The sequence below is a fragment of the Sebastes fasciatus genome, chromosome 1 (genome assembly GCF_043250625.1).
Source record: "Sebastes fasciatus isolate fSebFas1 chromosome 1, fSebFas1.pri, whole genome shotgun sequence".
NCBI classification, from domain to species: Eukaryota; Metazoa; Chordata; class Actinopteri; order Perciformes; family Sebastidae; genus Sebastes; species Sebastes fasciatus.
In genome coordinates, this window is record NC_133795.1 from 17,818,481 (window position 1) to 17,834,252 (window position 15,772).

Below are 15,772 nucleotides of genomic sequence, written 5' to 3' on the forward strand. Positions count from 1 at the left end.
TGTTTATAGAAGTGCTACTTCATAAGGAAAAGATAAAATAGACTCCAAACTACAGAAAAAAAAAATGCAACTTAGTCATAGATGTTGTGTTTGTTTTGTTATTAATGTTTAATTATAAAACTTGGATTGCTTTTTTAAATATATTTTACGAGTCAGGTTTCATTCATCTATGTTGTCTGTCTTATTGTTTTGTGCAACCAAATAAATTAAATGTAAATTATAAAATACAATCCACTGGTATGACGATGCATACAAAAACCAACTGATAATGCAGCAGACTACAATAATGAGTCTCTATCCAGGTAACTGTGCTGCCAATATTCCTGAAACTAATTAAAAACAAGTCTGTAGTCAAATGAAACTCATCCATCCAACACTAACAAATGGACATTTCCTTATTAGTGTGGGCACCCCTTCAAGCTTGCCTCTGGGTAATTCCTGGATTAAGAGAAATCAGTCACTCCATTGGCAGAAGCTTTCAACTGTTTTAAGGGAACACAAACATTTAAGCACAGGAGGGCTGTTAACACGGCTGCCATTTGGTCCTCTGAGCTTAATGCGAGCTGTAGTCGGGGGCAGAGAAGTTCATGCAGAACACTCAGTCCTGAGGGCAAAGGAGCCCCTGTAGGTCTGCTACTCTGACTTCTGATCCCCCACCATGACATTCAGATTGGTTATCCTTTCTTAGGGGGTTTGGACGGTTACAAGAGGCTGTCACGGCTGTGCATGGCATTTGGAATATGAGCAAATGTAGTTTGGGACCAGGGGGGGAGCGACGTCATGACTTCTGAGATTTAAATTCTGTTTCACCTTGCATTAGACAGATGATAAATGCCACCCAGACAAATAAGGTGACTGTGATTCCTACTGAAAGAGTGCAGTCCCTGTAGATCGGTGTGTATGGAATGAGTGATCTCACTGCCTGCTTCACTGCATCCCAAATGGAGGCAGGCATCAGGAGCCACTCAAACCTCTCCTGTGGTTTCAGGCAAGAGTGCCCGCTAATTAAACCACAGAAAAACAGCATCATGGTATAGGAATGGAGAAAGCGTGCAATGGGTTCAGAGGTATTAATGAGCATGTCACATTGTTTTGAGTCCAGAGATGCCTGTCAGTGTGTCCCTGCTTTGTCTGAGGGGAGAGTCGGGAGCACTGTGTTTTGGACAGCAGGCTCCAGGCGAGCTCTGTTTTCAATCAAGAGCCGGCTCCCAAATGTGTTCCCGCTCACTCTCCCATGCACGTATACATAAACACCAGCACCCCCCCCTTAAGTGTTTACACTCTGGCTTGCTTTGACCTGGGGTTTCCACACGCATTGGGTTTCTTGAATTAAACTGACCTCGGTTACTTCTCTTTCAAAGAAAACAATCAATTTGAAAGCTACAGATTTGGTGCATGCTTTGAAATTGCAAATGACAGCGGAATCCCATGTGACTGAGCTCCTAATCTCAGTTGGCTGAAATATCGGAAGGGAAAAATTTGAAGATGGAGGTGATATGTTAGCAAACAGACAGACATCCAGCTATTTGGTGGAAAAAAGATAAGTGCATTTTTACACATTTTTGGAGATCATTTATACAGCTGCTAATTCAATAGTTACACCACAGCAACAAAGTCCAAAAGTTGAGCTTTGCACACAGTGTACCAAAATGTCAACATGTATTTGTGATGACACGGGCAGCTAATGTTGAAATCGATTATGTAACCCAAAAAGTGTTCAAATGCAAAACTACTGAATGCCGCTTAAGGTTTATTTCAATTTAATCTGCATATTACACTGAACCTTAAAACATGTAATCAGGAAAACATTTTGATTAAGAAAATAATTAAGAAAAAAAGAAAATACATGAAAAAAACAATATGTGTGGATTAAAATTACAATCATAATTATGAGTAGAAATTATGTTTACATGCTAATGTCTACTTTTAAACAAAGACAAACAAACATTTAATATTTAAACATAGAAACTAAATCTTTACCAAACTAATAGATTCAAGTATTGTTTTTATAGTCCGATTACTCCTGGAGTAACATGATGAAATTCTGGGGGCCACAGATCCTCATGGATCACAAGACCACAAAGTATATTAAAATACTAAACATGTATTCATACCATGACACATGCTGTAAACAGTGCAACTTCAGGAAATCAGGAATGTACATAAGGATCACTTCTTGTTGTGCTTGAAGGTCAGTCAACAGTTTATTGGTATTGATTTGGTAGTTGAGATGTTTTCCTCCATCCCTCGTTACGTTTTCCGCCGTCGTTTTCCGCTGACGAGCGATGAAGCTGCGTCGTCTCTTCTCGTGCTGGACGTTCGCTTTTGGACTGATGTCCTCTCTGTGTCTCTATGAAAGAACATTTTAATGGGACCTTTTAGTCTTTTGTGAATGGAGGAGAATAGAAATATGCAAAATTAAGTTTAAGGTGATTAAAGTGGCAGTAAGCAAAATGTTTTTGGCATCAATGGGAAAAAAACTCCATAATGACCTTTCAGCATTTTTTAATTCAAGTGTTCTCAGAGATAACTAGACTTCTGCACCTCCTCATGGCGGAGACTGTGGCCAATCACAGGTCATTTCAGAGAGAGAAAGCGTTCCTATTGGCTGTTCATTCAACGGAGGCAGCTGTCAATCACTCGCAAACTCCGATCAAACGGTCAAACTAGGCAGCGCTGATCAAATATGAATCAATATTCTGTTACAGTAATGCCTATTTAAAGCCTCAAATGTTTTCAGAAACATCTTGTAGTGTACTGTTTACCTGTAAAATGAGAAAGTTTGTGACCCGGCAGCCATGTTGAGATCAGTTGAGGAAATACCAAGCACCGCCCACCAGCTGGAGCAAACTTTCTCATTTTACAGCTAAACAGTACACCACAAGATGACACCGGAGGACACAGAGGAACATGATTTTTTTCTCAGACTACCTGTCTCATGCACTACTGTCAAGATATAGTGACCGTTTTATAAAAATAACTTTGTTTTAATCATATTTGCTCCATTTCTACCCACTGCAGCTTTAAAGACTATAAATCATTTACAAAATGACATTGAACTTGAGATTTCAAGTATTTCATCACCGGTGCTGTGATGATGAAGTCTGCTAACACGGTTTGTTTTTCTCCTTTGAATGTTTATTTTCAGCTATAACAGTCTATTTTATATTCCAATAAACATCAATTGATGGTTTCTTACAGTGATTTGAAACCTGATATTGATCCTCATTTAGTACTAACAACTACTTAATTTGTCATCACAAATCCCCTTTAGGGACATGCAAGAAAAGAGCTTTCCTAATGGAGTAACACTAGTCAATGACAACTCATGGAGATGGTTTAGTTTATGGCTAAACTGAGGGACTATTTCCACTGAAGACAGCTTCGAGATGAGGCCGAAAGCTTCGGAAACCCAAAGTAAGAACATTGTGTTGAGTATTTCATAGTCAAGCTGCTATTAGTGCTATAAGGTGAGATGTATTCACTTGTTTTTAACCAAAGTTAAATTTATTTCAAAAAACGTTTTAAAAAAAGTTTTGTTATATCAGCGCGGTGTGTTTCCTTTTGCCTTGTTTCATGAAACTTGGCAGCCATGCTGATCTATCAAAGTACTGACAGAAGTTGTTTTTGAGCTGCTTGGGAACACAGATGTGAACATGTTATCAAATGTACAAAAAGGAGGAAACACTGATGCCAAAGAAGATGTGTTTATAGAAGTGCTACTTCATAAGGAAAATATAAAATACTCCAAACTACAGAAAAAAAAACACAAAATGCAACTTAGTCATAGATGTTGTGTTTGTTTTGTTATTAATGTTTAATTGTAAAACTTGGATTTCTTTTTTAAATATATTTTACGAGTCAGGTTTCATTCATCTATGTTGTTTGTCTTATTGTTTTGTGCAACCAAATACCGTTTTATAAAAAAAACTTGTTTTAATCATAATTGCTACCCACTGCAGCTTTCAGGTGGTATAATTAGTAAACTGCTGTTATATAATATACATTTACTGTACACCAGCTGCTTGATTTCGGCACACACTTAATTAATACCAAAAAACTTCCAGCAGTAAATTACCTACCAACCACAATATTAATTTATGGAATATGCATCAGCTCTGATCCCCGGAGCCATAAAGATCACGCTTTATTTCAATTAATCTCTCTAGTCTTCTTAAAATGGCCTTCTTCTCTCCTGCCATCCACCAACACACCTGGGTGTGTGTGTTGAGAAAACACACATTTGAGACGGCAGGGAGAACCTTACAATTAAATCACTTCTAAGTTGAAGTCTTTTGGTCAGGCATCTGCCAACGGGATTACTACTTGAACCATTACCATTCCGGGGGACCGAGTCCATCAAGGCCTCTAAAATAGTCATAATGTATGTGGTAAAATGAGAAGTTAAAATGATTGCCAGCAGCTGCCTTCTATGTAACTAGCAGTTCATACAGTCGATTAACACCAAAGCCCCTTTACTTTGTGGAACTATAAATTCTGCAGACTGCAATCAACTGACAGGAAATGGAGGCAGGTGCATAGGCTGAGTGTATTCATATAGTTGATTATCATGCTGCTGAAATGAATGAAAATATAGTTTGACTCTATCTTGAGCAACGGGGTGTTTGACGCCCCTCCCAGCAAAAATGCATTACAATGGACTAAGTGGTTGCTCACACCGGTAATAATCACTTAGATATAACCTTGTGTGTCCAATTAACAAAGATCAACATTCATGGTAACACAAAGCTCTTTGGGCCTGTCCTTCCAGCACGGTGACAAACACAACATTTCCATTTTTGGGACTTATTCTCCTTACGAGAGGCACAAAGTCAACTGTTTGACAAAATTAAGTCAACTTAAGATGGGCAGACACTTTGCGTTTATATTAATCAACTCACACTTTATGATTTGATTGGTCTTTCTGCACAGAATGAGACTACTGTGCATACAACTTTGGGAAACGTAGGCTGTTCTTTTCACTATAACACAATGTAATTTGAATAAAACATTTTTACATTGTGCAATTTTGAAAATGTATAAAGTGAAAAATATGATTATCACGACGCATATCCAATTCCTTAACTACTAAGCACCCCTGTGAACAGAAGGGTGAACAGAAGATCTTGTCAAAATACTGTACTGATACAACAGGCCTATTCAGTTGGCGGCCCGTGGGCCTAATTTGGCCCTTTAACAACCTCAAACCGGCCCTTTGATCATTAAATTATTTAAATTATCATTAAATTCAACATTGTGTTTATCAAAACATTATTCTACTAAGATTAAAAAGGTGTATTGTTTTCACATTTAAATTCCTAGCTTTGCAGATCAGACATAGGAAATGTAAATCTCCGGTCCCGTGGCACTTCACTGTATTTCAAATCTGGCCTTTGTAAAAGAGTAATGTATGAGAGGTAAATGCATTGCACCTTACTGGCACACTGAACCCAATCTTCTTACATTTCTCTATTCAACATCCAGAGCATTAATATAGCAGCGAACAACTATTTTCTATGTGAAGATAAAGTGGAGTAATGTCTACCTGGCCAGCTCATGGCCGCAGTTGAAAGGCAATAGATATGTTTGGAATTTCGCATTCAGCACCTTTAAAGTAAACAAGGTTTTTCTTTTACATTAATGCTACAGTTGGAAGATGGTGCATAGAGCATTATATTGATTTTTCTGAGACCATTTATTCTGTGCTTTGCATTCAGTTGGTATAACAAGAAAATACACTACATTACAATTCTCTGCTTTATTCTGAGAGCGACCTCACCGTTGTCAGGGGAACACATCTGGACCGAGTGCTCAATGCCCCTAAATAAGCTGTTTTCCCCTTATGGATTACCTACTGCCACGTCAATATTTCTTGCTACCGTGTGAGCCTCGGTGGGCTCCTAAGCTCAGCATGTAGTGTTGGTGGACACTGACATCTCCTCCGTAAGAAATGTTCAGATAACATGAAACCGCAGTATCTTCCATGTGGAACCACTTACAGCTTCACATGAAGGGCTCTCTTTAGCTGATTATACTACAGATGTATATCACCCTCCAGCCAGTGACAAGGTCCTCTGCCTCTTTATCTTGACTGGAAAAACAAAATTCCAGCGCTGGAATTTGGGTCAGAAGTCCACGTGTGGGGAGGGATGGGGAGACAACTAAGTAGAGAGGATTACTTGTAAGCAGGCTGTTGGCCTTTGTACAAAGTGTGGATCAGGACTAAAACAATCAACAGTTAAATTCATCCTCATTGCCAGAGTCTGACAAAGGCAGGAGGATGGAGATAAAGCCTTGCCTGATGGAAAGAAAATGAACTTTCACAATAGTTACAAGCACAGACTTGGCGTCTGCCCATTGAGTTGATGAGGCCCAACAGTACTGCTGGTGTGCTACGACTATATACAGAGTGAGTGCCGTGTGGAGGGATAACATTAGGAATGAATACTGGCAGGTTAGGACTTTGCCTCAAGGTCATTCAGAAAGAGAAGAAGAGCAAAGTCTGCAGATGTACGTGTTGATGTTATTTTGTCAGTAGTGTGACAGTATGTGTGAAATATCCTTGAAACAGATTTGCCCGGTGTGTTAACGTATCATCATACAGCACTGTACAATGACCACATTTAATTTAAACTGTAACGTGCCACAGAAAAACATATCTTAGGCAGCATTGTTTGACAAATGAAAAAAAAGAGTATGGACTGCAGTGTGTAATGCGTTAAGATTAGGGCTGTTAAAGTTAACATGATAACGTGTTAACGCAAATTAGTTTTAACGGCACTAATGACTTTAACGCATTAACGGAACTTGCGATTTTTAAGTTGCTTCGGGCTCAGTTTTACAGCTAGAGTGAAGATACTGGCATCATTTGAATCTAGAAAACCTAAGGAATTGATACCAACTACGTCATACTAGCTCGTCACGACGGAGCCTCAATAACGCTCCAAACTTATGCTAAACTTTGGCGTAGCCACGAGTCTCCCCTTTACAGACATGCCCACTTTATGATAATCACATGCAGTTCGGGGCAAGTCATAGTCAAGTCAGCACACTGACACACTGACAGCTGTTGTTGCCTGTTGGGCTGCAGTTTGCCATGTTAGGATTTGAGCATATTTGTAATGCTAAATGCAGTACCTGTGAGGGTTTCTGGACAATATTTGTCATTGTTTTGTGTTGTTAATTGATTTCCAATAATAAATATATACATACATTTGCATAAAGCAAGCATATTTGCCCACTCCCATGTTGATAAGAGTATCAAATACTTGCCAAATCTCTAATGTACATTTTGAACAGATCAAAAAAGTGTGATTAATTGCGATTAACTACAGACAATCATGCAATTAATCGCGATTAACCATGGACAATTATGTGATTTATCGCAATTATTCGCGACTATTTTCATCGATTGACAGGCCTAGTTAAGATGAAAGCTCTTGCATGCATGTAGTGTGAAAATATTCTCTCTTTAAATTTCTATCTGCATTGTTCCGTATTATAAAAGAAACTAAGTGGGCACAGTGTGAACCAGAGGAGGACATGGTGTCATGCTAAAATGCATTTATAATCATTTACTTTAGTTTGTTACTTGTACTCGACCTACCGATGACAGGGGTTAGATTAGAAGCACGAGGCTACACCATTAGCAAAAAAGAGAGGGAGAGAAGATGCAATGCTGCCAAGGAAACGAGACACCGGAATGACCCTCTGTCTTCAGTTCACCGGGTCAGTGCAGTTGTTTGTGTGAGTCCTCTGGGGTGAAGAGCTATGTGTTGCTGTCTTAATGCACTCTCAAAATAATTTGACAGAGATGACATCAATAACAGCCCAGTATCAAAATGATCAAGGAAATAAAGAGAATAAAACAGAATACAGAAATCAGCCTTCACAAATACTAAGACTCAATATGCAGCCCATTTGTCACAGCTATAATTGGTTTGAAATATGATCACCTTCACCCCTGGACAATTCGATTTATTGCTGACATAACTCTGACAAACAGTTTAATTGGATGAAATCATCTTTCCTGGCATGTTAAGTTGTCTAAACAACCACCAGGAGCCCAGGGACACTAACTACAAGAACAAAATGTGCACTATTTGCCAACAATTTGTTGAAAAGGGTGCTATCTTGCTGCCCTGATAACAAGTGAAGTTCACAAACTCAAGGGAAAGTATTATATTACATCATGTTCACAGAGGAGACCAGGGACAACCTGTCCAACCTTAAGCTGTGAGTGAAAAGCAACATGTATGGGAGCAGGCACTGGCAGTACTGCAAGGCTTAACTGCTCTTCTCGTTTTATTGTGGCTTGCGGGCCACAATTAAGTGCCTCTCAACATAACTGCAGTAGGCTTGGTCAAAAGCAATGACAGGGGAGGAATGTCGAGGCATTATTTCTACGAGATCCAGATTTTGGAAATATCCAACAATTCACATAAATACCCATTTAAATTTTACACCTATCTAGACATTCATTTCACCTGCAAGTCACAGCTCCAACACACAGGGAGACATTTTCCCATCTGTGCTAGAGATACTTACTTACTCGCTCTAACAAAACAGTCTAAATATAATCCTTTGACTTTTTACACTGACCGCTGTATAGAAAAATAATATTTTTAAGTAGAATCTTCACGTACATCCGCGCCAGACTAGGATCAATGCCTCCGCCAACCAGTCAAGTTGCAGTTTACATCCATGTCGGTCCAAAATGTCATCATTTTATCCTGTTAGACATTCGTGTGAAATTGTCAAAAGAAGTCTTGAGTTATGGCCAAAAAAGTGTTTCTTGAGGTCACAGTGACCTTGACCTTTGACCACCAAAATCAAATTTGACGAAATTCCCAACAAGCGTACCTACGTACGGACGATGATATACAGACGAACGGACCGACAACCCGAAAACATAATGCTGCCATGGCTGTCGCCGGCGCGGAAGCATAAAAATGGCCCTTGACATGTAATAATCCATACTCTTCAGGGTTCTTCTCACATTTAAATGGAGTGTTATAAATACTTTGGAATCTGGCTGGATACTAGCAAGCCCCCAGGAAGAGCGCCAGGCTTAGAAGCAAATTTTCATAGAGGCCAAACGGTGGTACTACAACGTCTGTGTCCGTCACGTGATGCCATGGGGCCCAAAAATACTTTTTCCCCATAGACTTGCATTGGGAAAGACACATCTGTAACTCAGCAGATAATTTTTTTTTGAGGTAAATCACCTTCCCAGTATGAACACTCTAATGGCCCTTATTTAAATCAGTAGATCCTAAAACTTGTAAAATGCACTAATAGCCGAATCCAGAGATATTTCCCTTCCTCCGTTCATGTGAATGAGACCCAGACCGCGGCCGGAGTGAGGGCTGGGATGCGGGGTTAAAGGACGCGCTACTGCGCCTGCTCTATGGGATCTATCTAGACTCACTTTAAAGACATATGTTGAACCCCTGATAAGGAAACTGAAGGTCAGAATTGGATTTTTGTATGGCAACATATAACATGCTTCTCTTTTGCTAGTCGGAAGACCATTGTACAATTATGTCTGCTCTTGATCAGCCTCTTAAAGCCTCTTGACTCTGTGTATCACAGTGCACTGCTCTTTGTCCCCAGTGATAGATTCCTCACTCACCATTGCGTCTTTTATGAAAAGGTGGGAGAGTCATTTATTTTTTTTATTTTTTATTTTTATTTATTTATTTTTTTTAAATTATTGTTTTGGGGGCATTTTTTAAGCGTTTTATTGATAGGACAGTGGATAGAGTCTTGGAAAGGGGGAGAGAGAGAGATGACATGCGGAAAAGTCCACAGGCCGGATTCGAACCCGGGTCCACCGCTGCCAGGACTGAGCCTTGGCCACACATGGGCGCCCGCTCTACCGACTGAGCTAGCCAGGCGCCCGGGAGAGTCATTTTTAACTGATAGAAGGGAGTATGTTTGTTATTTATCTATAAGGCTCTACTACGAGAACTGCCTCATTAACTCTGCTCTCTGGTCTTGTATAAATACAGTACTTACAATGTCAGGTCACATGATATTTTAACATTGTTCACGTTCAAACGGAGCTTAGAAGAACTGGTTTCAAAGACTATGCTCCTCACTAACAGAGCTGAAACTAAAATGTCTTCATTTCACTTTTTAACGATTTTTAAAGTCTATACTCAAGTATTTGAAATTCCACTTAAAATTGCTTTTCTTAAATGTGAAACTAATGTAACTTGTGTGTGAATTTTCTCTGTCGTGACAATCTTGACAGCAACAGTGTGTTGACATCCAATCAATGCTTCAACACAAATGTGCTTTTAATGGCGAAGAGATTGCGTGGCATTCCTAGCACAGTAAAAAAACTAAAATGACTTGATTTTACTTGACAGTAGCAATGAAAGCAGAATCACTTACTCAGTGTTTCTCGCAGGCTCAGGACCAAAGATGTCTGAAATAGAGCTGTAATGGGAGAAAGAGGGAGAGGAGAGAAAGAAAGGGAGAATATGTCATTTACACAGTTTTACTGATATAAGGTATTTGCTGTTTCAATAAACAATCTTAGTGCACCGGTTTGTACCAAGTAACAGCCCTGAAAGCGAGCCCTTTCTATAGTCTGTGATGCTCTGCAAACTATAAATGATACCTGGGATGTTTTCACTGTATTACACATCATACAGACCCGACTGTCAGCCATGCCACGGACAAGATAAACAAAAGGCTAAAAGACTGTATGGCCAGGTTACTTCAAAAGGAGTAAAAACTAGATATCGGGTTTCTCACACTACGAAAGGGCTTTAGTTGTGTGAGGTTGCCTCAGAATAACACTTCATAAAATGTCACGACACAGATATAAAGAGCAGAACTGTCTCATGCTGTCCGTCAGTGAGATCTGGAAGTTAGTTTTAAACTGCCTCTACAGTTCACCACCTGTGCATTTCCCCCCATACTCCCAACATTGTAAGATATTCCCACCTTTGCCATTTAGAGCAAGGATACATATGAAATTGGGCAATTAGGCAGAATATTTTTTTTTGGCATCATTGGGCAAAAATTATATAATAACCTTTCAGCATATTGTAATTCAAGTGACGGGAGACTTTGGCCAATCACAGGTCATTTCAGAGAGAAAGCGTTCCTATTGGCTGTTCATTTAATGGAGGCAGCTGTCAATCACTCGCAGAACAGCTTCCCCATGTTTTGTTATCTGTCATGTGGAAGCCTTTTCATTTGGAGCGCTGACAGAGCATGAATGCTGATGAGAAATGAGACCACCTTTACAGTACATACAAATTGATACAAATCAATTCAGCACAGCATCCCGTTGTGTGCATGAGTGTGCTTGAGGCATAGGGAGAGATTGGACGACTTGGTAATGCCAATAGGCTATGTATCCGCCCAAAGCTACAGATGTGCAGGGAAATATTTTTTATTAAAACAAACATGATTTTTTTCACATGACCTGTCTCATGCACTACTGTCAGGATATACTGTAGTGACCGTTTTATAAAAATGACTTTTTTAAAAAAATCATATATTTGCTCTAATTCTACCCGCTGCAGGTTCAAGCATTTTGCCAAATCAACACTGGAATGGGTTCAAAAGTATGTAAGCCTTTAATATTCCAGCCAAAATAGAGCTTGAAATTTTGTCGAACGCATGCAGAGTTATAAATTAAATGAATTCTCAAAAATTCCAAACTTATAACAAGTAAAAAATATGTAAATATGAAACCCGTATTTCAGTGACAAGTCAATATAAAAACACAGCATTAATGGGCTTGGTAAAAACATTTTACAGTGAGAAGCAATTCCATTGTTTACATGTTGTGGAACTGAGCAACAGCTGAGTTTCTTTTTTTTTTATTAATTAGAGGTAATGGTGCATTTGTTTTGTTTTATTAAAAAACATTCCCCAGCACATCTGTACCTTTGGGTGGATACGTAGCCTATTGGCATTACTGAGTCGTCCAATTCTCTCCCTATGCCTCAAGCACACGACGGGATGCTGTGCTGAATCCATTTGTATGTACTATGAAGCTGGTCTCATTTCTCATCAGCATTCATGCTCTGTCAGCGCTCCAAATGAAAAGGCTTTCACATGACAGATAACAAAACATTGTGAAGCTGTTTTGCAGCTTTTTTTTTTTTTCACAAGCTCTTAGACTGTTCAGGTTGTAAAAATTCCCCTGGCACAAACATAGTTTATGGCTGGAGTTCTTCTGTTACTGTCACCTCTGCATACCAAGGTTAATGAGGCTTTGTTGCATAGCAACATCACATGTTTGTGTGACGTTTTGAGGTCGTTTGAATCCCTTATGTGTCGACTTTTTTATTTTATTTGCATATGAAAGTAACGTCCCCACCATCCTGATCCTGATCTTTGTACTATTGTGATTTTAAACAGCAGAGAGAAAGAGAAAGATTTGGGAAAAAACATTACTCCCCTGTGTCTGATAGCTTAAAGAATTTAAGAAAATAAATTGCTCAAAAGTGATTAGTTGCACCCACTCAGTCTAGTAAACCTAGTGTGCAAATTAAAACTGGTTGAGTTCACAAAAAAATATATTATATACATATACATTTCTGAGAGAATGATGAAAGAAAATGAATTCTACTTGTAAAGGATGTGTAAAGACATGAATTCTGCCCATGAAAGAATGAGAGATGAATTGCAATGGGGACTGATATACGCAAACTGCACTGGATAAAAACTCAAGCCAATAAAACAAGGAGCTGCACCATCATAACAAAACCACAGTAGAAAGTTACATGCAGATTGTCATGCAAATTGAAAAATATGTTAAAAATACACCAGAAATTGGTTGCGCCATCATCCTTGGGCATATCCCTGCTGCATGGTATTTGTGCTTGAATAAAATAAAAAGCAGTGATAGTGCCAGGCCTGACAAACAATCAGTCAAAAAGAGGATGGAAAATTGAGGTTTTACGTGACTAAAATACAGAGAAAAAAAATAGATATGTTGTGAAAAGCAATCTAACATGATCTTTGATCCACCATCTATCAAACAAAATGTGATATTCAATGTACAGCATGCAGGTTATTAGGACATCCCTACTGATTTTAAGAGACATACTTGACGTTTGACCCTGAGCCACCGGAGCTAGTTCTCATGAATCTCTAGACAGATAAGGTTTAGGCGGAAGAGAGGACCTATGATTTGATGTTACACAGCCAGCTATTCAGAATCAGTAAAGTACACATTAACAAGGACAGATTCAATCTTACAGATATGAAAAACACACACAATAATGACGTAACCAGCTTCGGCAGACGTCAAAGGAAAGTGACTCATCATCTTGTGATCAGAACTGACTTGTTCTGGTGTTCCAGTTTCATATTTATTCTCAGACTTGAGAGAACAATAAAGTCCTAATCAAAGTAAATTAAACAAAATCAAATAGCTGTCATAACCGCTGGAGATGGGGGTTTTCCCTCGAGAGCTGCTGTAGTTTAACGTTGCCTCTGCATACAGTTTTGTTGGTTTTTACACACCTTTAGCAAACACTGGGCTTTCCACTTTAGAATTGTCATAGACCACTTCTACAGTCTGTACTTTTCTGAATCAAGACTGCTGATAAATATATATATATACCAGTAGTGTATTTCTGCAGATGTTGAGTAAACATGGCCCAGCAGCTAGATAGTCACATTTCAAAATGCTCCCAAAACTAAGATGATTTCTATTGTTTCTTAACACCCCTCTGCTTTAAACGCAAACTTAACTTTAATAAGTCCTTATTTAACTGTTGGTACTTAGTACATATATATAAAATATACTGTGTGTTTGGCCTCAATTCATTGCATGCAGCTCTTTATAGCTAGCGTTGGAGGTTGAAAACAGTCAGAGTCCTTCTATATAGCCACCATCCATAAGCAGCATCAAAAATTCTATGATAAAAAAAGTTTGCAAGATGCTGAATGTAGCCATTCGTTAGAGAGAAGCATTTTAGTTTTAACTTGCATTTCTTGTAACATCCACATGTCACATTGAAGATGGTTTCATTGCCACAGTTGCGTTGTGCCGAGGGCAACTCATTAACTGGTAATACCTGAGGAAATGGACACAGATGTGCTGCAACAACTTAATTTCCCTTGACCTTCTCAAAGCGTATATACAGACAAGGAAGGACAGTCTGTCAGGACACATGAATGATGCAGGGCTTGATCCTACATATTCACCTATATCCAATTTGTTCTGCTTACATCAACTTTTGAAAGTGAGCCACAACTGATTCCAGAAAATATGCACTTATAACAAGCTGAATAAATATAAAGGGCTAAATAAAGTGTCAAGAGCACAGCTAAATCACCATCTATAATAAGGACTAACAAGGCAAAAGGGGGTTTGGACGAAAACCTCTGTTCTGATTAACTTTAAAAATGAAAGGGCTGTCTGACTCCTGCAGCACTCTGTTGTCTAATACAGTTTTTCTCAATTGTTTACACACAAATACTGGTACTTGACACACAATGACCACAACATGTAACTCATGCACCAACCCCCTGAACCAATTCTGCTAAACTACAAGCACAATTCCTGCTTTACACTCAAATTGCAGTTCTAAAACACACTTTTTTCAAAACACTACACACAATTCTCTGCATTTGGCACAATTTTCATGAAGAAAATCTCGTTTTCACAAGGAACACACTGTCATTCAAAATTCTAAAGTCAATTGCCCTACTATGCACACTGACTCATCACATGGGCAAACACCTGTCACACAGTGTTACAATTAGCAATCAGTTGATGCTTTTCATGGCTGGATTCGACATGCTAAGCGATATTTCCCCCGCTGCTTGGCCAGGGAAAACATTGCTTGTGATGTGGATGAGGTGCTGTGGCCAGACCGAAACAGAAGAGAGGATGCAGCATAGTTTTTTTTACAGTAACTGTATACAGTAAATTCTTCTGTTGTTTTGTATGTAGACCACTGTATGTGCAACTTTGTGTTGGTTGGGATGTTCACTGTGTACATTGTTTTTGTGGGGGAAATAAAATATATTTGTTACCGTGTATTTGTGTGTTCTGAGTATAAAAACAATATTCTAAAATATTTTACAACACACTTATGTATGTACTGTCTGTAGTAAGTGTAACACTGAACAAAAAAAAGGCCTGAGTCATCATGATGAATGGAGAAGAAGTGTTTTCCATTCATCATAGTGTTTTACATTGAGCACATCAGTGTTCAACTGGTTCTTATAAATGTCTATTCATATGATGGTGTGTGTGTGTCATTTGAAAACAAAATACCATTTTGAGAAGAAATAACATTGTTTTGAATGTAAAGTTTCATTTTGCAGGAGAATTGAGGGGTTCTGCCCATTGTGTGTGTGTTTTTTGATTTGTGTGTAGAGTTCTGAGAGTATGAGGCATGCTTTCAGAAAATGTGTGTAAACAATCGAGAAAAACTGTAATATTAGTTTTAAAGGTGTGGCGAAGGAGCTCGTCAGGTTCCCGAGTCTCAGATGCAGATTTTGGTTGTTAGGCTTTATTTAGAGAAGTCATCTTTGCTGTTTGTAATTATAATCAAGGCTATATTCAAGCTCAGGCTACACACCTGAATGATTTCGCACGAATGCCCTTTCATACTTGATTAGAGATAAGACCTGAAATAAAGCAGATGATTTTGTTGGGAAATCTGGGCTTTCTGAATGCAAAATTGCAAAAAAAAGGACGGCTAATGTTAACTGGAGTGTCTTATGTTCTGATTTACATTCAGAATAATCAACCCACGACATTTAAATAGAATATGTGCCA

General features: G+C 38.8%; 1 protein-coding gene across 1 annotated transcript in view; it reads right to left on the reverse strand.

Moving 5' to 3' along the window:
- Positions 1-2,169: 2,169 nt before the first annotated feature.
- Positions 2,170-15,772, reverse strand: part of rad18 (RAD18 E3 ubiquitin protein ligase) — a 36,321-nt gene continuing 22,718 nt past the window's right edge. The window contains exons 12-13 of the mRNA XM_074634402.1: positions 10,402-10,446; positions 2,170-2,350 (exon numbers count right to left, since the gene is read on the reverse strand). Of these exons, the coding sequence (XP_074490503.1) occupies positions 2,251-2,350; positions 10,402-10,446 (145 nt within the window). The 3' untranslated portion in view covers positions 2,170-2,250. The remainder of the gene's footprint in view (positions 2,351-10,401; positions 10,447-15,772) is intronic.